Raw genomic sequence first — 18,998 nt, 5'->3', positions numbered from 1 at the left:
GGCACTTTGAACAGTGGACGTTACATTTCAGATGTGTCACGACCCGAGGTTCTACCCTTCATTCGATCCCTGCAAAACTCTACATTTCAGCAGGATAATGCATGACGGCATGTTGCAGGTCCTGTATGGGGCTTTCTGGATACAGAAAATGTTCTACTGCTGTCCTGGCCAGCACATTCTCCAGATCTCTCACCAATTGAAAACGTCTGGTCAATGGTGGCCGAGCAACTGGCTCGTCACAATACGCCAGTCACTACTCTTGATTAACTGTGGTATCGTGTTGAAGCTGCATGGGCAGCTGTACCTGTACACGCCATCCAAGCTCTGTTTGACTCAATGCCCAGGCGTATCAAGGCAGTTATTGCGGCTAGAGGTGGTTGTTCTGGGTACTGATTTCTCAGGACCTATGCACCCAAATCGCGTGAAAACGTCGTCAAATGTCAGTTCTAGTATATTTGTCCAATGAAAAGCCGTTTTTCGTCTGCATTTCTTCTTGGTGTAGCAATTTTAATGGCCAGCAATGTAGAATATAGGTGATCGTCTGAATATCAGGACAGCTGCAGGTCAAATAAATGCGAGACAAAAGTGGTGAGTGCCGCACTGCAGCGCGCTACTGACCCGCGTGCCTCCTGGAGGCGACGTTGTCGCGCTCGCCGCCGCCCTGGCCACGCTGCTGCTGCCCCCTGGAGTAGAGGGACAGCTCGCGATGCGGCTTGGCGTGCCTGCCGAAAGCGCATGCGCAGCACAGCCCCAGGACGCGCCGCACGCCCTCCCAGCTGTGGCCGCAGCCGGTGGCGCCGTCTATGCGCACGGACCACTCGCCATCTCCCTCATCTCCTGCAACGCATCGTTATAACAATTAGTCACCTGTTGATGGTTTTGTACAGTACAGTAATATGGCTAGTGATATAGAGATATACAGGGTGTTACAAAAAGGTACGGCCAAACTTTCAGGAAACATTCCTCACAGCCCGCATTTCGTGGTCGTGCGGTAGCGTTCTCGCTTCCCACTCCCGGGTCCCCGGGTTCGATTCCCGGCGGGGTCAGGGATTTTCTCTGCCTCGTGATGGCTGGGTGTTGTGTGCTGTCCTTAGGTTAGTTAGGTTTAAGTAGTTCTAAGTTTTAGGGGACTGATGGCCATAGATGTTAAGTCCCATAGTGCTCAGAGCCATTTGAACCATTTGAACATTCCTCACACACAAAGAAAGAAAATATGTTATGTGGACATGTGTCCGGAAATGCTTACTTTACATGTTAGAGCTCATTTTATTACTTCTCTTCAAACCGCATTAATCATGGAATGGAAACACACAGCAACAGAACGTACCAGCGTGACTTCAAACACTTTGTTACAGGAAATGTTCAAAATGTCCTCCGTTAGCGAGGATACATGCATCCACCCTCTGTCGCATGGAATCCCTGATGCGCTGATGCAGCCCTGGAGAATGGCGTATTGTGTCACAGCCGTCCACAATGGGAGCACGAACAGTCTCTACATTTGGTACCGGGACAAGAGCTTACAAATGCCCCCATAAATGAAAGTCAAGAGGGTTGAGGTCAGGAGAGCGTGGAGGCCATGGAATTGGTCCGCCTCTACCAATCCATCGGTCATCAAATCTGTTGTTGAGAAGCGTACGAACACTTCGACTGAAATGTGCAGGAGCTCAATCGTGCATGAACCACATGTTGTGTCATACTTGTAAAGGCACATGTTCTAGCAGCACAGGTAGAGTATCCCGTATGAAATCATGATAACGTGCTCCATTGAGCGTAGGTGGACGAAACTAAAATGAGCTCTAACATGGAAATTAAGCGTTTCCGGACACATGTCCACATAACATCTTTTCTTTATTTGTGTGTGAGGAATGTTTCCTGAAAGTTTGGCCGAACCTTTTTGTAACACCTTGTATAGAATGTCGATAATTTAACATGGATGCATACTCTCTCTCTCTCTCTCTCTCTCTCTCTCTCTCTCTCTTCTCTCTCTATCTCTCTCTCTCTCTCTCTATCCCTCTCTCTCTCTCCCCCCCTCTCTCTCACACACACACACAGACACTTTCTTCTATCCATTGCTAAATTGAAGTCATCCACTACAGTTCCATGAAAAAAGTTTCACTAATACAGGGACTGATGAGGAACGTTTGTGTATATACCAGGTGGTTATACACTCCTGGAAATAGAAAAAAGAACACATTGACACCGGTGTGTCAGACCCACCATACTTGCTCCGGACACTGCGAGAGGGCTGTACAAGCAATGATCACACGCACGGCACAGCGGACACACCAGGAACCACGGTGTTGGCCGTCGAATGGCGCTAGCTGCGCAGCATTTGTGCACCGCCGCCGTCAGTGTCAGCCAGTTTGCCGTGGCATACGGAGCTCCATCGCAGTCTTTAACACTGGTAGCATGCCGCGACAGCGTGGACGTGAACCGTATGTGCAGTTGACGGACTTTGAGCGAGGGCGTATAGTGGGCATGAGGGAGGCCGGGTGGACGTACCGCCGAATTGCTCAACACGTGGGGCGTGAGGTCTCCACAGTACATCGATGTTGTTGCCAGTGGTCGGCGGAAGGTGCACGTGCCCGTCGACCTGGGACCGGACCGCAGCGACGCACGGATGCACGCCAAGACCGTAGGATCCTACGCAGTGCGGTAGGGGACCGCACCGCCACTTCCCAGCAAATTAGGGACACTGTTGCTCCTGGGGTATCGGCGAGGACGATTTGCAACCGTCTCCATGAAGCTGGGCTACGGTCCCGCACACCGTTAGGCCGTCTTCCGCTCACTCCCCAACATCGTGCAGCCCGCCTCCAGTGGTGTCGCGACAGGCGTGAATGGAGGGACGAATGGAGACGTGTCGTCTTCAGCGATGAGAGTCGCTTCTGCCTTGGTGCCAATGATGGTCGTATGCGTGTTTGGCGCCGTGCAGGTGAGCGCCACAATCAGGACTGCATACGACCGAGGCACACAGGGCCAACACCTGGCATCATGGTGTGGGGAGCGATCTCCTACACTGGCCGTACACCACTGGTGATCGTCGAGGGGACACTGAATAGTGCACGGTACATCCAAACCGTCATCGAACCCATCTTTCTACCATTCCTAGACCGGCAAGGGAACTTGCTGTTCCAACAGGACAATGCACGTCCGCATGTATCCCGTGCCACCCAACGTGCTCTAGAAGGTGTAAGTCAACTACCCTAGCCAGCAAGATCTCCGGATCTGTCCCCCATTGAGCATGTTTGGGACTGGATGAAGCGTCGTCTCACGCGGTCTGCACGTCCAGCACGAACGCTGGTCCAACTGAGGCGCCAGGTGGAAATGGCATGGCAAGCCGTTCCACAGGAATACATCCAGCATCTCTACGATCGTCTCCATGGGAGAACAGCAGCCTGCATTGCTGCGAAAGGTGGATATACACCGTACTAGTGCCGACATTGTGCATGCTCTGTTGCCTGTGTCTATGAGCCTGTGGTTCTGTCAGTGTGATCATGTGATGTATCTGACCCCAGGAATGTGTCAATAAAGTTTCCCCTTCCTGGGACAATGAATTCACGGTGTTCTTATTTCAATTTCCAGGAGTGTAATTAAACTTTCCCTATATAGCACATTACAACACGGAAACTAATTACTGTATGAGAACCAATCTTGGTAGCATTAATGTCAAGGACATGGCGAACAGAAATAGTGCAGACTCAATTCAGATGAAGCACTATTAATGTGCTGCTTCGATACATCGTACCATTACATACCAGTACCATTACTGCTACAGAAAGGGGCTCAATATGGAACCCATCAGTGTCTACAAGAGTCTGAAAGCATAGGATTCCATTCTGTGCAGCAGAACAAAGCATGTCCATAGGTATGCTTGCTATCTCTATTGATATGCTGCACTTCAGATCAGCACATGCGTGAATGTTCCCCTGGTAAACCCTGTCCTTCAGGTAGCCCCACAACCGGAAATCACAGGGACTGAGATCAGGTGATCATGCTGGCCAAGCATTTGGAAACGATCGGCTGATAGTTCGATCATTTCCAAATATGTTACAGAGATGCAGGTGAACTTCACAACCAATGTGTGGCGAGGCCCTATCTTGCATGAAAACTGTTCACTTCAATGAATCTCTCTCCTGTAGGGCAGGTATGCCATGCTGCCAAAACATATCACAGTAACACTGACCAGTCACACTGCACGTCTTTTGTCCTTCAGCGCCAATCTGTTCAAAAAAGAATGGGCCAATGATGAATGTAGCCGTAAAGCCACACCGTATGGTGATATGTTCACCATACAAAGGAACTTCACGCACAGTGACTGGAGGTGAAGATCCCCACACTCAGCAATACTGTGTGTTCACCTCACATGTCGGAGAAAAATGAGTTTTGTCTGCCGTCATCAACTTCAGTCCTTGCGAGAATGTGGAGAACAAAGTCAGTATGTAATTGCGCATCCTGTGGTACAAGCTGCTGTACGGCATGGATCTCGTACAGATACTGTTTGAGAAGCACTTCCTATACAGTGGACCATGGGATGTTCAAATGTTGTGACACAGCATGTGCATCACCTGACGATCGGGAATTGCACACAGTGTTGTATGCCATAGCAACAGCGATTTCACCAACCACCTGTGGCGCAGCTGGTCATTGGCCTCCTCCCAGAGCGAGCCGAGTTCACCAGTTGATTCAAACTTCTTCATCATGCTCTGCACAGCAGGTGGAGAAAGAGGGCCCTTCTGTAATCCATTCAGCCAGTAAAATTCTTGAAGTACAGCTGCAGTATTACTGTTGTTTTGATAATAGAGCTGCACCAATAATGCCCTGCTCCTTTTGTCCAAGCTCATGTTGACACGTCAACAAGTGCACTGCGACTGTCAGGTGGGTGAGACCGTGAATCATGATGACTGGTCATGTCACCTGGTGGCCATAGTTGGAACTGGATGGTGGCACTGTGATGCACGGAGATCATGCACACCATACTCTGGACGCTAATGCTACCAAGTTTGGTACTTGTGCAGTAACTAGTTTTTGTGTTATAACATGTCAAATAGGGAAAATTTAATTATAATCACCTGGTAATTTAGAAATATTGCATGCAAATTAGTTGAACAATGATGAATTGAGATTCACTGCAACTGTGAAAACTATGCCATTGCTGTCTAGGGTTAAGGGGTGAATGGCAGCATTCTTTTGAAGCACAGTTCTGCACCGTGTGACACAAGCCTACTTAAACTGGGTGTATGCAAATGTTCCCTTCCTTTGATATATCGACAATAGGTGGAATGTGTTTGGCATAGCATGCCCAGTTTGGACACATCTTAATGTTTTAGAGATATTATTTGTTTGGACACTCTGAAATTATACACAGCACTGGTAAACGAATATCTACCGCTGAGAAAGAGATATAGGCCTTATACAATAAAAAAGTGTTTTGGTGTGTTAGTTACATTCTGTGTGGAGCAATGTATAACTTAAAGTGCACCAATCGAAAAGTAGCAGCAATGCTGATGAACATTGATGGATGCTTGAGCTTCTTAAAGAAAGAAACAGAAACTGGCACAATCTTCTTGAAACTTTGAAAATAAAGGATGGAAAGGGATTCAGAAATGTCTTTATACCTTTTTCAAATACTTCTGTGGAGTTTTGAAGGATGAATTTAAAACAGAAATTGACAATTACAGATTACCAGTTTTCGGTTCCCTGAGATTGCACTTCAGTCTTCTTTCACTGCAGAGTCCCCAAACAATAGGCAGTGAGGTACTTAACTTTGAAATATTGTAATAAATATGACAAATAATGAAAATATAACCACTACATCATCAAACTGCGAGGTGAGACTACAAAATTTGAAAGGGTCAAAGACTTTTAGACTTTTACGAGGTAGTTTCTTGCAATCATTTGAGAACAACTGCATAGGTAAAAAACATGTGATTCCAAAATCTATGCCTTGGTCTAGCACTTGGTTGAGTGACCATCCCGCCTGCTAGGAGCTACTGGCAAGTGGGGTACACTCAGCCCTTGTGAGGCAAACTGAGGAGCTACTTGACTGAGAAGTAGTGACTCTTGTCTCGTAAACTTAAGTACGGCCAGGAGACTGGTGCGCTGACATCACGCACCTCCATATCCACATCCAGTGATTCCTGTAGGCTGAGGATGACACGGTAGCCGGTCGGTACCGTTGGGCTTTTATGGCCTGTTCAGGTGCAGTTTAGTTTAGTTTTAGTTTTTACTTTAGCACAGGTGCAGCTTTGCTTGGTCCACATAAATCAAGTTTTACAGCAACACAGCAGATGGCCCAACTTTCAGCTTTATATTTATCTTGAATCAAACCCAGATTCAGACGGGATTCTTTGTACAAGACTCTGAAAAAGACTGCCAAAAAGGGTTCACAATAAAGAAAACTGTGGCAATGAGTCTCAACAATGAATCACTGCAGACTAATCTTTACAATACGACTGCTGTCATGGGCTGTACATCAAGATCACGCATGTTTTGTTTCCTTTTATTTCGATTTCTTTGTGGTATTTGCAAACGACCCACTCAGGAACCATGCAATATTTGATACACAATCATACACATGCACAAAGACCCAAGATTCGCATACAATATTTGCATTGATCGTAAACAGATTCATTAAATCATGAAGTGCTCCCATCACGAACACAAGATGTCATACATACACATTTATAATATGGTGTATAAGAAGGCTGAAATAACGATACAGTCGGTAGAACATATAAAACAGAAGTCACCATAAAGATACCATAACAGATATTGAATGAAATGTTATCTTTATAACTGTCAAAATAAAGAATTCGATTTGTGTGTATAAATATAGAATATTATTTGGCAAGGTAATTTATTTAGAAAGTAATGAATGTATTCTTCCAATCTTTTAATTAATTTAAAAATACTGGGTATTCGTCATAAGAGCCGTCGGTCGCATTTTCTCTGGTGTTTCAGCAGATATTTGCAATTTCGTTTTTGCAATCCTTAGCTGGAGTCAGCCCAGATATATACTACTCCATACGTCCTTCACGTGACATGTAGTACTGGCAGAAGGCGTCAGTTTGTTTCCCATCCCAAAGAAAATGATATTTAAAGTGGAATTTTACGTGCTCAATCCACAGAGCAGTCTCAAATTAGTCTAGTGCGGTATATGTTTTATCAGAGTCTAACACGGACAGTGGAACACGGAAAATGACCGGTATTCTGTAGGAATAAAGACTGGTTCCTAGAGCAAAAAATGCTGCAATCGTCATCTGCAAAAAGCCACATGATGCCTACAGTGTGAGCCACCACATTGTTATTATAGTTTGGAAACAATAACTTCCCTGTTGAGCTTATCCAAGATAACTTGACCTCTGCTTAAAGCATTTTCAAAAAATCATCGACAAAGTATTGTACTCAAGAGTGGTTAGCCATCTCAGCAGTAATGGGATACTTAGTAAATCACAGTTTGGATTTCAAACATGCTCTTCCACTGAGACAGCAATATACAAAAAATGGCTGTGAGCACTATGGGACTTAACTGCTAAGGTCATCAGTGCCCTAGTACTTAGAACTACTTAAACCTAATTAACCTAAGGACAACACACACTCCATGCCCGAGGCAGGATTCGAACCTACGACCGTAGCGGTCGCGCGGTTCCGGACTGTAGCGCCTAGAACCACTCGGCCACTCCGGCCGGCAGCAATATACAATTTCACTGCCAACATAATAGTGCCTTTAAATAGTAAAGTGTCAAAAACAGGAATTTTCTGTGACTCATCCAAAGCGTTTGATTGTGTGGACCATGACATTACATTACAGAGATTACAATTCTATGGTATAAATGGAAAAGCATACGAGTGGTTTAAGTCATATCTACAGAACAGTTTCTTTACATGGTTTATGTGATTTAAGGCAGTTTCCCACTTCAACTAACTGGGGTGAAATTACGTTAGGTGTTCCACAGGGCTCGATCATGGGTCCCCTTCTGTTATTGATATATATATGAATGACCTCCATTCTTATCTGAAATAAGAAGCTAAACTGACACTGTTTGCTGATGATACAAGCATCGTCATTAATTCAGTAAAAGAAACTCCAATAAAAAGCGATCCAAATAATGCCTTTGGAAAAGTTATTGATTGGGTTTTTGTGAATGGACTTGCTCTGGACTTTGAAAAATCACAGTACATCCAATTTTCTACTGCAAGCAGTACAGTTCCTTCAATAAATATAACACATCAACAGAAGTCAGTAGTCAGGGTAGAGCATACTAAGTTTTTGTGTGTACATGTAGATGAAAATTGTAACTGGAAAACTCATATTTTGGATCTCCTAAAGCGAATAGTTTCAGCAGCATTTGCACTCAGAATAACTGCTAATTTTGAGGATATAGAAATTAGCAGACTAACATATTTTGCATATTTTCACTCTCTGATGTCATACATATTAATATTTAGGGGTAACTCAACACTTAGGCAAAAAGTATTCACTGCTTAAAAGAAAGTGATTAGAATAATGTGTGGGGCTCATTGTCACACATCTTACAGGCATCTGTTTAAAAGGTTAGGAATTCTTACAACAGCTTCACAGTACGTTTACTCAGTAAAGAAAGTTGTTCTCAACAACATGGACCAGTTTAAAAACAACAGTGATATTCATGATTATATTACCACAAGAAAGGAAGACTCTCACTATACTCTACTTAACCTATCTTTGGCACGGAAAGGGATAAAATGTGCTGCTGTGAAACTTTTCCATAAATTACCATATGAAATAAAATGTCTGACAGATAGCAGTAATAGTTTAAAATAAATTGAAATCATATCTCCTCGACAACTCCTTCTATATCATAGATGACTTCTCGCACAGGAATAAATAAATCTATAGGTATAATGTATCCATTTTGTGTCATTAAAGGAATGGGTTAGATAATAAAAATTTTAAGCTTAAAAGAAAGCCCTTAATTCATGTGTGCATTTCTTATGCGCTTCATACATTCCACATCATAACGGTTACCGTACGATTGATCAATGGAACACGTGACTAACTGACTGTACAGAAACACATCCTCGTCCTCAGCACCGGGTACGGTGACCAGACGTCAGGATAAATCCAGACATGTTGTCCTTTTTATCTGTTTGTCTGGGGTCCGGGTCTATTTTTAGGTTATTCTCCTTCTCGCAATGTGAAGCCGGAGTCAGCCGAGATAAGCGCTACTCAACACGTCCTACATGTGACACGTATTACTGCCAGATGATGATCATGAGGTCCCATACTCCGAGAAGCGTAGGAGACAATGCAGGGGACCCTAACCCCGCCGGGAATCGAACCCGGGACCCTTTGCGCGGGAAGCGATAACACTACCGCAAGACCACGAGTTGCGGACATTGCTGTCAGAAGGCGTCCGTAACGTTGATGCAATGTTGACGCAAAGTTGAGCGTAATAACATTATATTTGCAATCATTCCCGTTCTATTGCTCATTTCTTATATACCTTATCTACAGATGGCAGTAGGATAGTCGATTTTATCGATTTTTCACTACAGATCATAGATCGATCCATAAGCCAGTGCATGTATCGGTTATTTAAAATTTCCTTTCATTATTTCCAGTTCCAAATTCACATTGTCTTGGCTTCGGATTTTAGATACCATGTCGTGCACTTAGTACTCATGTATGAGTGTGATTTGCTGTTTGTTGACAGTCTTTCCGTTGATTCGGTGTGTGACTTTGATAAAGAAGTTAAGCTTTTAATGGAGGAAGCTATGTTGCTGTATAAATCGTGCCATGAACATTTAAAACGATGGCTCTATGTGTTTGACTACTTTTCTTGTTTCACATGCGTGTTTATTAAAAAAGATGTTAACTACAGTGATGCTGCAAATAGCCTTTTGCATTTGCGAGATGAATTTGCAGCTTTTGAAACTGAGGATGTAAAATGTTTTGAACAATTCTGTAATTTTAGGCAATTTCTAAAACAAAATAGTAATGATCCTGAACTTAGTCGGTTATCTAGTAGTAAAAAAATGGGCCAAGTATTTTTCTGAAAGTGAGTGTGTTGATTTTCATTAAGAATTATTAAGACTTGCCGAATATATTTTCAATGTATCAAGACCAATGCAAATGCAGGAAGAGTGTTTTCGCTCATTACAACACAGTGGACTAATGACGGGAATAGGTTGAATCTTGAATCTGTTAAAGGCACGTTCATGGTCCAGCATAATTTAAAAGAAATTTACTGTGTATCTTTTTATACTATTTGCTAAGCAAGCCTACACTTCTACAGAAAATTGGATCTGCAGAGAAGTACCAATAAAAGTTAAGGAGTGCATGTTATGTCTATTAATTCATTCATTTATTATATTTGAGCGTATGTTTTCGTGTGTGCCCTTTTTTCTAATTTTGTCTTCCATTTTTGAAGCTATTTGTCCTCTTTTTTATGTCTGCATCTAGTCACCCTATCACTGCTCAATTGCAGCCCTCTGTTGCGAAGGGACGGCATTCTCAGTTCATTGTCGCCCACCGAGTTGTGAGTTCCGTCTGTTATGACCGAAAGATTCTCTTTCCACCTCGGTCGGCCACACTGTGGGAATGCAGGCTTGCACCTGCTGGCTGCACTGCAACTTATAATTTCAATAGTGGTCATAGTGACTGATATTTCTATACGTAGTAACAGCTCTGCACAAAATTCGAATAGTTTGTAATGAAAAATAGGGGTCAGTATAATTTTACGTTTGGTAGACTTAGGCTACACATTGCTGTACACAAAATGTACACACCATATTGATTTTTTTTAAACTTGAGACGATATCTGTCTATCTTCAGTCACTAGGAAATACAGTGTATGTAGTGCATTCACTTCCACTCGCGTGTGCAAAGGATCGAGTGAAAGTGAAATATTCGCAACATCTCTCATATCTCATGAAAGGATCAAGACATCGAAATGAGTCTTTGGCTCATGGTACCAGGCAAAGCAGAGAGTATTCTGCCATAGAGTTAACATGCAAAACTTTCTTATCTACTGTGATATAAGAACAACTACAGAGTTTTCAATGAAATAATGTAATTATCTTAAGGTCCATCGATGGACGATCAAATGAGACTTAGTATGGGTTTGAGGCAAGATAAGTGAAGGAATCACGCATTAATTTTTGTACTGAGCATAAACTACTGACCTGACTTGTTCTCAATTGCTTGCTTAATGACGGACTGTTTCGGGATTCTGTCGTAGTTGCAACTGCATTAGAATGTCAATGTAATTAAATTTCGTAAACCCCGCTGTGTTATTATCAAAGAAGCTAATTTTAACACAACAACAAGAGGAATAAATAAAGTCAGGTGAAAATAAATCGCTCTTTCTTCTGTAATTTCAGCATAATCCTGTAACTCATTGTGTTTTTAATAATAAATGGTTGACTTGTCGAATTATTGGTTGTCCTGTAATAACCTGTTATTACGATCATTTAAAGAATCGCTAGCTGTGGCATAGAAGTTCTGTGAGACAGGGGTTCGTGTGGAGGCTTAAGTTGTAGAACAAGATCTACTGCTAGTTTACGGGGAGACTTTCGGTAAATAGCGGTGACGCCCAGGTTGGTCATTCTGGATTGCTCCGCTGGGCTCAGACGCCAGACCGTTGTCACGACGGCAACTGTTTGTTTCTCCCGCAGACCTGCCATTGTCAATCAAGATTCTACATCTTCATTTCCACCGATGCCCTGCAAACCAGTTTGAGGTGCATGGCAGAGGGAACGTACCACTGCACCAGTTATTAGGGTTTCTTGGCGTGGGAAGAATGATTGTTTGAGTGCCCGTGTGCGTGCAGTAATTATTCAAATTCTATCTTCACGAACCCTGTGTGACAGACACGTAGGAGGATGTAGCATATCCGTAGAGTGATTATTTAAAGCCGATTATTGAAACTTTGTTGACAGACTTTTTAGGGGTAGTTTACGTCTGTCTTCAAGAGTCTGCCACTTGACTTCCTTCAGTATCTCTGTGACACTTTCCCATGGATTAAACATACCTGTCACCATTCGTGCTGTCCTCCTCTGTATACGTTCAATATCCCCTGCTATCGGTCCCACACACTTGAGCAATATGTTAGGAGGGGTTGCACGAGTGATTTGTAAGGAATGTCTTTAGTAGACTGAGTGCATTTCCCCAGCATTCTACCAATAAACCGAAGTCTACCAACTGCTTTACCCACAACTGAACCTATGTGATCATTCAATTTCATATCCCTACAAATTGTTACACACAGGTATTTGTATGAGTGATTCTTTGATATTATAGTCATAGGATGCTACTTTCTCAGCCTAGTAATTGACTGTATACGTGTGAAGTTGTGTATGTTATGTTTCTCGAGTTTATATCAGACATTTGATAACGTGCATCGTTTGATTTACGCATTGTTATTAAGTTAGGTTTGTTCTAACGATGGAACTTTCACGCAAAACACCAAAAAACTTGTCACTTTCATTTAGAGTGGGAAACTGATTACTTCTTCACCCAGGTAAAGGACAAATGTACTGCCTCTGCTGTGCAAGTGGATCAGATGGGAACAAAGGGAACGTAGAATGTAACTTTTGAAGTGTTCATCAAGGATTGAACAGGATTTCCCACTCGATCCTGCTGTAGAGAAAAAAGCTGAGGCAGCTAAAATCCAAACTTAATACTCTGTAATCGATTTTTTTTTAAACTGCCAGACAAGAATAAAGCAGCAACTAAGGCATCATTTAGAGCTTCAAAAATTACTGCACAGAATAAGAAATCTTACAAAGACGGTGAATTAATCAAAACTGCTTCAGTTGATAGTTTCAAAAATGAAACTGAGGTAATGTTTGCTATTGAAACTGTACAGCTTTCTGCGAATACAATAATGAGTATGGTTGAGGTTACCAGTTCTGACGTTATTTCACAACATAAAACTGATTCCGATCGCTGCAGCTGTTTTTTCTCTCCAACTGGACTAATCGACTGATACAGTTAATGCGGCTCAGTTTGCCGTTTTCCAAGAAAAATTAGAAATAAAAGAGGAGCTGGTAAAGATTATACAACTAACAGAAGCGTCTACGGGGCAGCCCATTTTTTTCAGTATTTAAAGATCTTGTAAACTCTGAAAAAATTTCTGTAAAGAGTTCGTGGGCTTAGCAACTGATGGAGCTCTGGCTATGACAGGAGGAGAGAAGGGATTGTTAGCCCTGGGTCGTAAAGGCAAACAGCTGTATGAAATTTCCGTCTTGCCATTTTGCAATACACTAGCATTCTCTGTGTGGGAAGTTTTAAGTACGAACGATGCAATGAAAAGAGTCATAAAAGTAGTGAACGTGCGATTCAGAAGCGTTTGTCCAGAACACCGACTACAAATGTAAGTTTCTAGGCAACAAACAAATGTTAATTTTTTTTAAGTTCTTGTCCCTGTCCTAGTATATTGTGGCAGCTCAAAGTGGGATATAAGAACGATACGGTAGCTCAGAAGTTTCCTAAGTTTGGCGACCACTGCTCTAGCGCCGTGTTGTATCGTACTGACATCGCTTTGCCACACTAAAGTTGGCAACGCAAACCGTACCACAGACATTAGCGTGATCTCGCTGCAGTCCACAACGACATACGAGAGGGCACTTGAATACACCATAGCGGCATCCTCACACTGAGGCCAATATAGAGATGAGTCAGTGAGAGCTCTGCCCCAGTTCGTGGTCTCATCTGAAGGAGTCAGCATCTTAACATATGACCAACGTGATAGTTAAAGTTTCCGTTGGAATTGTTTAGTCAAATATGGAATGTCGTACTGCAACAGAACTGTTAGTTAGTTAGTGCATCAAGTGATGCTTTGCTAATCCATGACATTTGTCAGTTATCCGGTACTCCAGTGGAGAAAAAGTATATCAATGTCAAATAAATCTTCTATGTATTTATGTACAGTCAGATCCACAAGAAAGTGAACGCCATAATTTTCAATGTAACATCTGGAGTGACATCTCTGGTAGTGCTCCCGAATCTGTAATCAGTGCGATTTCGCACAGTGTATAGATGAACACTGTGAGAATTGACTGTTTTGTTTTGTTGGTTATTCCGCCCTGATACCTGAGTGGTCAGCGTGATGGATTGCCGTCCTACGGGCCCAGGTTCGATTCCCGGCTGCCTCGGAGATTTTCTCCGGTCAGGGACTGGGTGTTGTGTTGTCTTCATTATCATTTCATCCCCATCCGAAGCGCAGGTCGCCCAATGTGGCGTCGAATGTAGTAAGACCTGCACCGAGGTGGCCGGACCTGCCCCACAAGGCTCCTCCCGGACAATGACGCCAAACGCTCATTTCCACTTTTTTGTCGGTTTCAGTTTACAATAAGTGCAAAATACGAGTATCTGAAGTGTAACGAGACAGTGCTCCACGTAAATCATCCACAGGGACCAAAGCTTTCATATGGAGCTGCTGCTAAAATTCTTAGAAAGTCGAATACAATCGTTGCAAAGTGGGTCAAACGATATTTAGGGGCTGGAAACGTGGATGATTTACCGGAGAAACGGCTAAGATGCCAAGCTATTTATAATAGTGCCTTTTATTTCAGACAGATAACAGCGTACACTTACTTGTGGAACTGACTGTAATAAAGTGCAGTAATATTTCATGTGTTCTAATTTGATGAGCGTCGTGCCAGAGTGATGAAACAATGCACAGTGGTGGCTGAACGAAAATAGTTTTGCCTGGTCGCTACACACTGTATCTCTCTTACCGTGCTCCCACGTCGGCATGGGAGCCCACATCACTACCTTTGTCCCCTCCCGCACCGCGACATCTGCACCGCTAGAGACCGAGTACTACTGTATGCCCTTTAACACTCGACTGGGATGACACGCAAAATGTTGTGTACATAGGTCCGCGTAGTCAGCGCGTACACAACTTTCCCACTAGAGCGCGCCCCGCTAAGCACAACAGCGCAAGCGCAGTGCTCGTCCGTCTCCGCACTACGAGATGGCGCTGCCATAGAGACGGACCAAATTCTGCTTCTGCCTAACTGCGTATTAATATATAACGCAGCCACGGAGATTTCTGCTAACGTAGAACCTTTTCTCCTCACAGATCACACTCGCGCACTGATACATGAATGCGCGAGGTATTATAACGAGTGTACAGACCTCCGATCAGTCAGTCTGCATTTGTCTGCACCAGTCGGTACAAGTCTGCATTAGTCTGTACCAGTCTGTATGAATTCTACATTTGTCTGTACCAGTCTATAGTCAAGTTTCAGTCTGTGGCTAATAAGATTACCATATTCCTGTATATAGCCATGAAGATAAATGTATAGACATTTTTGGCAAGTATCAGAGATATATGTGAAAATAAGATTAACGTACCAATACCAAAGGAACTTCAGTTTGCAATTGTAAATACCATCCAGAACCAAGTTAAGTAATTTTATGCTTGTTATTATTTTTAATAAATGTGTGTGAAAATTAATCAAGTTCTGTTTAAAGTTGGTCACCATCAATCTGCTACTCTAAGCGTGCAAGTGGAATTTCTATCGTCTGACCTTGTAACACCGGAAATGCATATCCTCCTATTTCCATCTATTGTACTATAAATTTGTTTTCCTTATTTTTGTTACCTGAATATATGACATTTCTGTGTCTTTACATATTGGAATTGTTTTACTATTTGTATATATATATTTATGCATTTATGTCGATGTATAATTTGTTTGTTTCGTAAATATTATTTGTATTTTTACGCTGGGTTTTGCATAGGGAAAACTGCTATCGAACGATTACATCGATAGGTCGTGTGAAGAACGAAAGTGTTTAGGATCTTTGGTAGTGTTAACTCTGTCGCGTGGAGCATGGGCTGAGCAGAGGAAGTCTGGCTGGGGTGGTGCAGTGGAGCAGGTGTGTTGTGTGACGCTGCCGCGAGTTGCCGCGCTTTCGGGGTTTGGCAGAATGTAATTGCGCTCGACTTGCTACGTTAGTTTCTGACACGGTGTCGCGGACGGGAAGCATTAGCTGGCGCACATCAAGAGCCCGTTTCGTCTGGTGACCGTGTCGAGAAGAAGGCGCGCCAACATCCAGCTTCTGCAACAGCAACGGCCGACAATGAGTGACTGTCGCCACCTCCTCGATCGACGGCTTCAAACCTTCAATCAACCAACAAGGAAGACTGGAAGCACGTAAATTTTTAGAACTGTATGGCAGACCTCAGCTTTTCAAACTTTTAAAATTGTTGCATCACAAAATTACAGCAACTTAGCGTGAATCTTTGTTGCTCATTGTCCCAATTGCATTACCAAGCAGGGTCCCTTCGTTTTCCGGAATGAACCCGAGTGTCGTTGAAATTCAAACGCCAGCCACATTCGATTTCGCTGCTTTAATTTCAAAGTTCAGTTAAGGTATTCATAGCTGGCTACGATATCTAGATTACACAAGCACAAATTAAGAGTGCGAGTTTTGTTACCGTATTTCAGCTTACCTGTGACTGCAGCTCAGCTTGGTACGTACTAAATTTTACTATTGTTAATTGTTCAGAATCATTTAATTCAAGTTCAAAGTTAAATCTCTTATTTCTAAATTGCGTAGATTCAAGTAGCTTTTGAAATGATTGTTGAGGTAATCCAAGACTAACTGTATTTTACTGAATTTCGATGTGCTTCTGAAAGAAAGCTCACTGTTAACTTCAGTCACTAAATTAACTTTCGATTTTCCTGTTTTATTAATTCTTTTGCTAAATTAAGTCAGAGTGTAGCGAAATTTATTACTTCTGACAAACTTTCAGTTTTCACACTGCACGTGTCAACCTTCAGTTGCCACGCTTCTAGTGCTAATTATATGTGTAATAACCTTTCTTTTTCAGTTACTATAGTAATTGTCCTTAGGACTGGCGACCGTAATTTCCCCCAAATCTCAAATATCTAATTACCGCTAGTTAATTGTTGACGTAATGGCCGCACATTTACTTTCTCTATTAACTTTACCCCTTTTCAAAATTAATGTCCACCAGTTTCATTTGCATTTTTCCTTTCATTTAGACGTAACCCTTTCCTCCATCTTTACCGACTAATTAACTTCGGTGACGATAGCTTTTCCCAAATTTCAATTAGGTACATGCGGTTTAATTTTTCACTGTCATTAAGGTCGATAAGTGAGGGGGAGGTTGCAACCTAACGGCAGAAGATGAACACGCGACGATAAGACCACGAGACATGTTGCTGACACTCGCCTACTTTTAGAGCGACAAGTCAAATAACCTGATGGTGTGTGTATCGAGGGTCTTACAGTACGCACACCACACAGGACTAGCGAGCAACGACTCCGGGACCCGCGGCTCACCCTGGCGGCGCTCGTGGAGCAGCGTGGCGACCACGGCGACCGAGTAGAGGGGCAGCGCGCACCAGTCGTCCGCGTACACGTGCGTCACCAGCGTGGCGCGCACCGACGCTCCAGCTCCAGCTCCAGCTCCAGCGCCGTCTCCAGCTGCGGGCTGCGGCTCCAGCAGCAGGCTGCGCAGCGACCACGGCCCGCCCCACTCCTGCGGCGGCTCGCACCTGCAGGCACACGGGGCGCCCTGCTCAGCATCCCAAATCTACATCTACATCTACACATACAGTGCTGGCCACTACAATTGCAACACCGCGCAACAAACATCAAATTACCAGTGGTATTTAATAAGTAATGCAACACATTTTATGCTTCTCGGCGAGTTTCACTTGAAAAAATCCCGACTTTGTTGTGGGATATCTTGGAGTATTCTTGGTTCAGCCCCTATACGAGGTGCGACAATGAAGTAATGTTTTTTTTTTAGCGGTTTAGGGCGCAAAACTTCAATGGTCATTAGCGCCCAGACTACGTTAGGAATGCACCGCCAGGCACAAGTTTAAAACAGCAACTAAAAGGGAAAACACGATAAAAGACAGACTGACAGGCATAGGATTAAAAAAAAAACAGCATAATCAAAGGTCCTTAGAGAGGTTGGTCAAGTTGATAAAATGAAGAACGCGAGCAGCTGCTCGTGGGTCATCCGCTAAAATGGCATCTAGACTACAGGGCAGGCCACGATCAAGACGCAGTGTGTTAAAATCCGGGCAGGACGTTAAAATGTGGTGGACTGTCAGCAATTGCCCACATGGGCAGAACGGCGCCGGCGCAGCCGTCAGCAGATGGCGATGGCTGAACCGGCAGTGTCCAATCCGTAACCGGGCCAAAACGACCTCCTCCCGCCGAGAAGGGCGGGAGGAGGACGTCCAAGCCACGGGAAGAGGTTTCAAGGCCCGAAGCTTGTTGTCTGTAAGTGCAGCCCAATCGGCATGCCACAGCGATAAAATGCGCCGACAAATGACCCTGCTACAATCTGACGAAGGGACACAACAAGAAGCTGTCCGAGGCTGGAGGACCGCAGCCTTGGCCGCTGCATCTGCAGCTTCGTTCCCAGGGATACCGACACGGCCAGGAACCCACATAAAGCTAACCGGAGAACCGACGTTCACCAGCTGCTGAAGAGAGTGTTGGATCCGGTGCACGAAAGGGTGAACCGGGATTGATTTTCTTTGCAAGATGTGGCAACCCCTAGGGATTGCTTAGGCACATTATCTTTGACCTTGGTTTACAAGCTGCTTCTAGTCCAAGCGGCACGTCGATGCAACTGCTCAGTCGTGAGTAGTGCTGTAATAAGTTAACACGTGTTTGTGTCTCTCGTCACGGAAATGGAACCGCATAATATCGCGCAACGGTATGCCATTTATTTTTGCTTTAAATTGGGTGAAAAGCCGAGGACAACTTACGGGACCGAGCGAGGTGGCGCAGTGGTTAGACACTGGACTCGCATTCGGGAGGACGATGGTTCGATTCCGCGTCCGGCCATCCTGATTTAGGTTTTCCGTGATTTCCCTAAATCACTCCAGGCAAATGCCGGGATGGTTCCTTTGAAAGGGCACGGCCGACTTCCTTCCCCGTCCTTCCCTAATCCGATGAGACCGATGACCTCGCTGTCTGGTCTCCTTCCCCAAAATAACTAACCAATCAA

General features: G+C 43.8%; 1 protein-coding gene across 1 annotated transcript in view; it reads right to left on the bottom strand.

Moving 5' to 3' along the window:
* Positions 1 to 610: 610 nt before the first annotated feature.
* LOC126141640 (uncharacterized) overlaps positions 611 to 18,998 on the bottom strand; it is a 448,638-nt gene continuing 430,250 nt past the window's right edge. Inside the window, exons 3-4 of the mRNA XM_049915277.1 lie at positions 17,309 to 17,523; positions 611 to 837 (exon numbers count right to left, since the gene is read on the bottom strand). Coding sequence (XP_049771234.1) covers positions 611 to 837; positions 17,309 to 17,523 — 442 coding nt within the window. The remainder of the gene's footprint in view (positions 838 to 17,308; positions 17,524 to 18,998) is intronic.

Source organism: Schistocerca cancellata, unplaced genomic scaffold, assembly GCF_023864275.1.
Source record: "Schistocerca cancellata isolate TAMUIC-IGC-003103 unplaced genomic scaffold, iqSchCanc2.1 HiC_scaffold_732, whole genome shotgun sequence".
In the NCBI taxonomy this organism is placed as follows: domain Eukaryota; kingdom Metazoa; phylum Arthropoda; class Insecta; order Orthoptera; family Acrididae; genus Schistocerca; species Schistocerca cancellata.
Note: the sequence above shows the minus strand (reverse complement) of the source record. Positions and strands in the feature narration are given on the sequence as shown.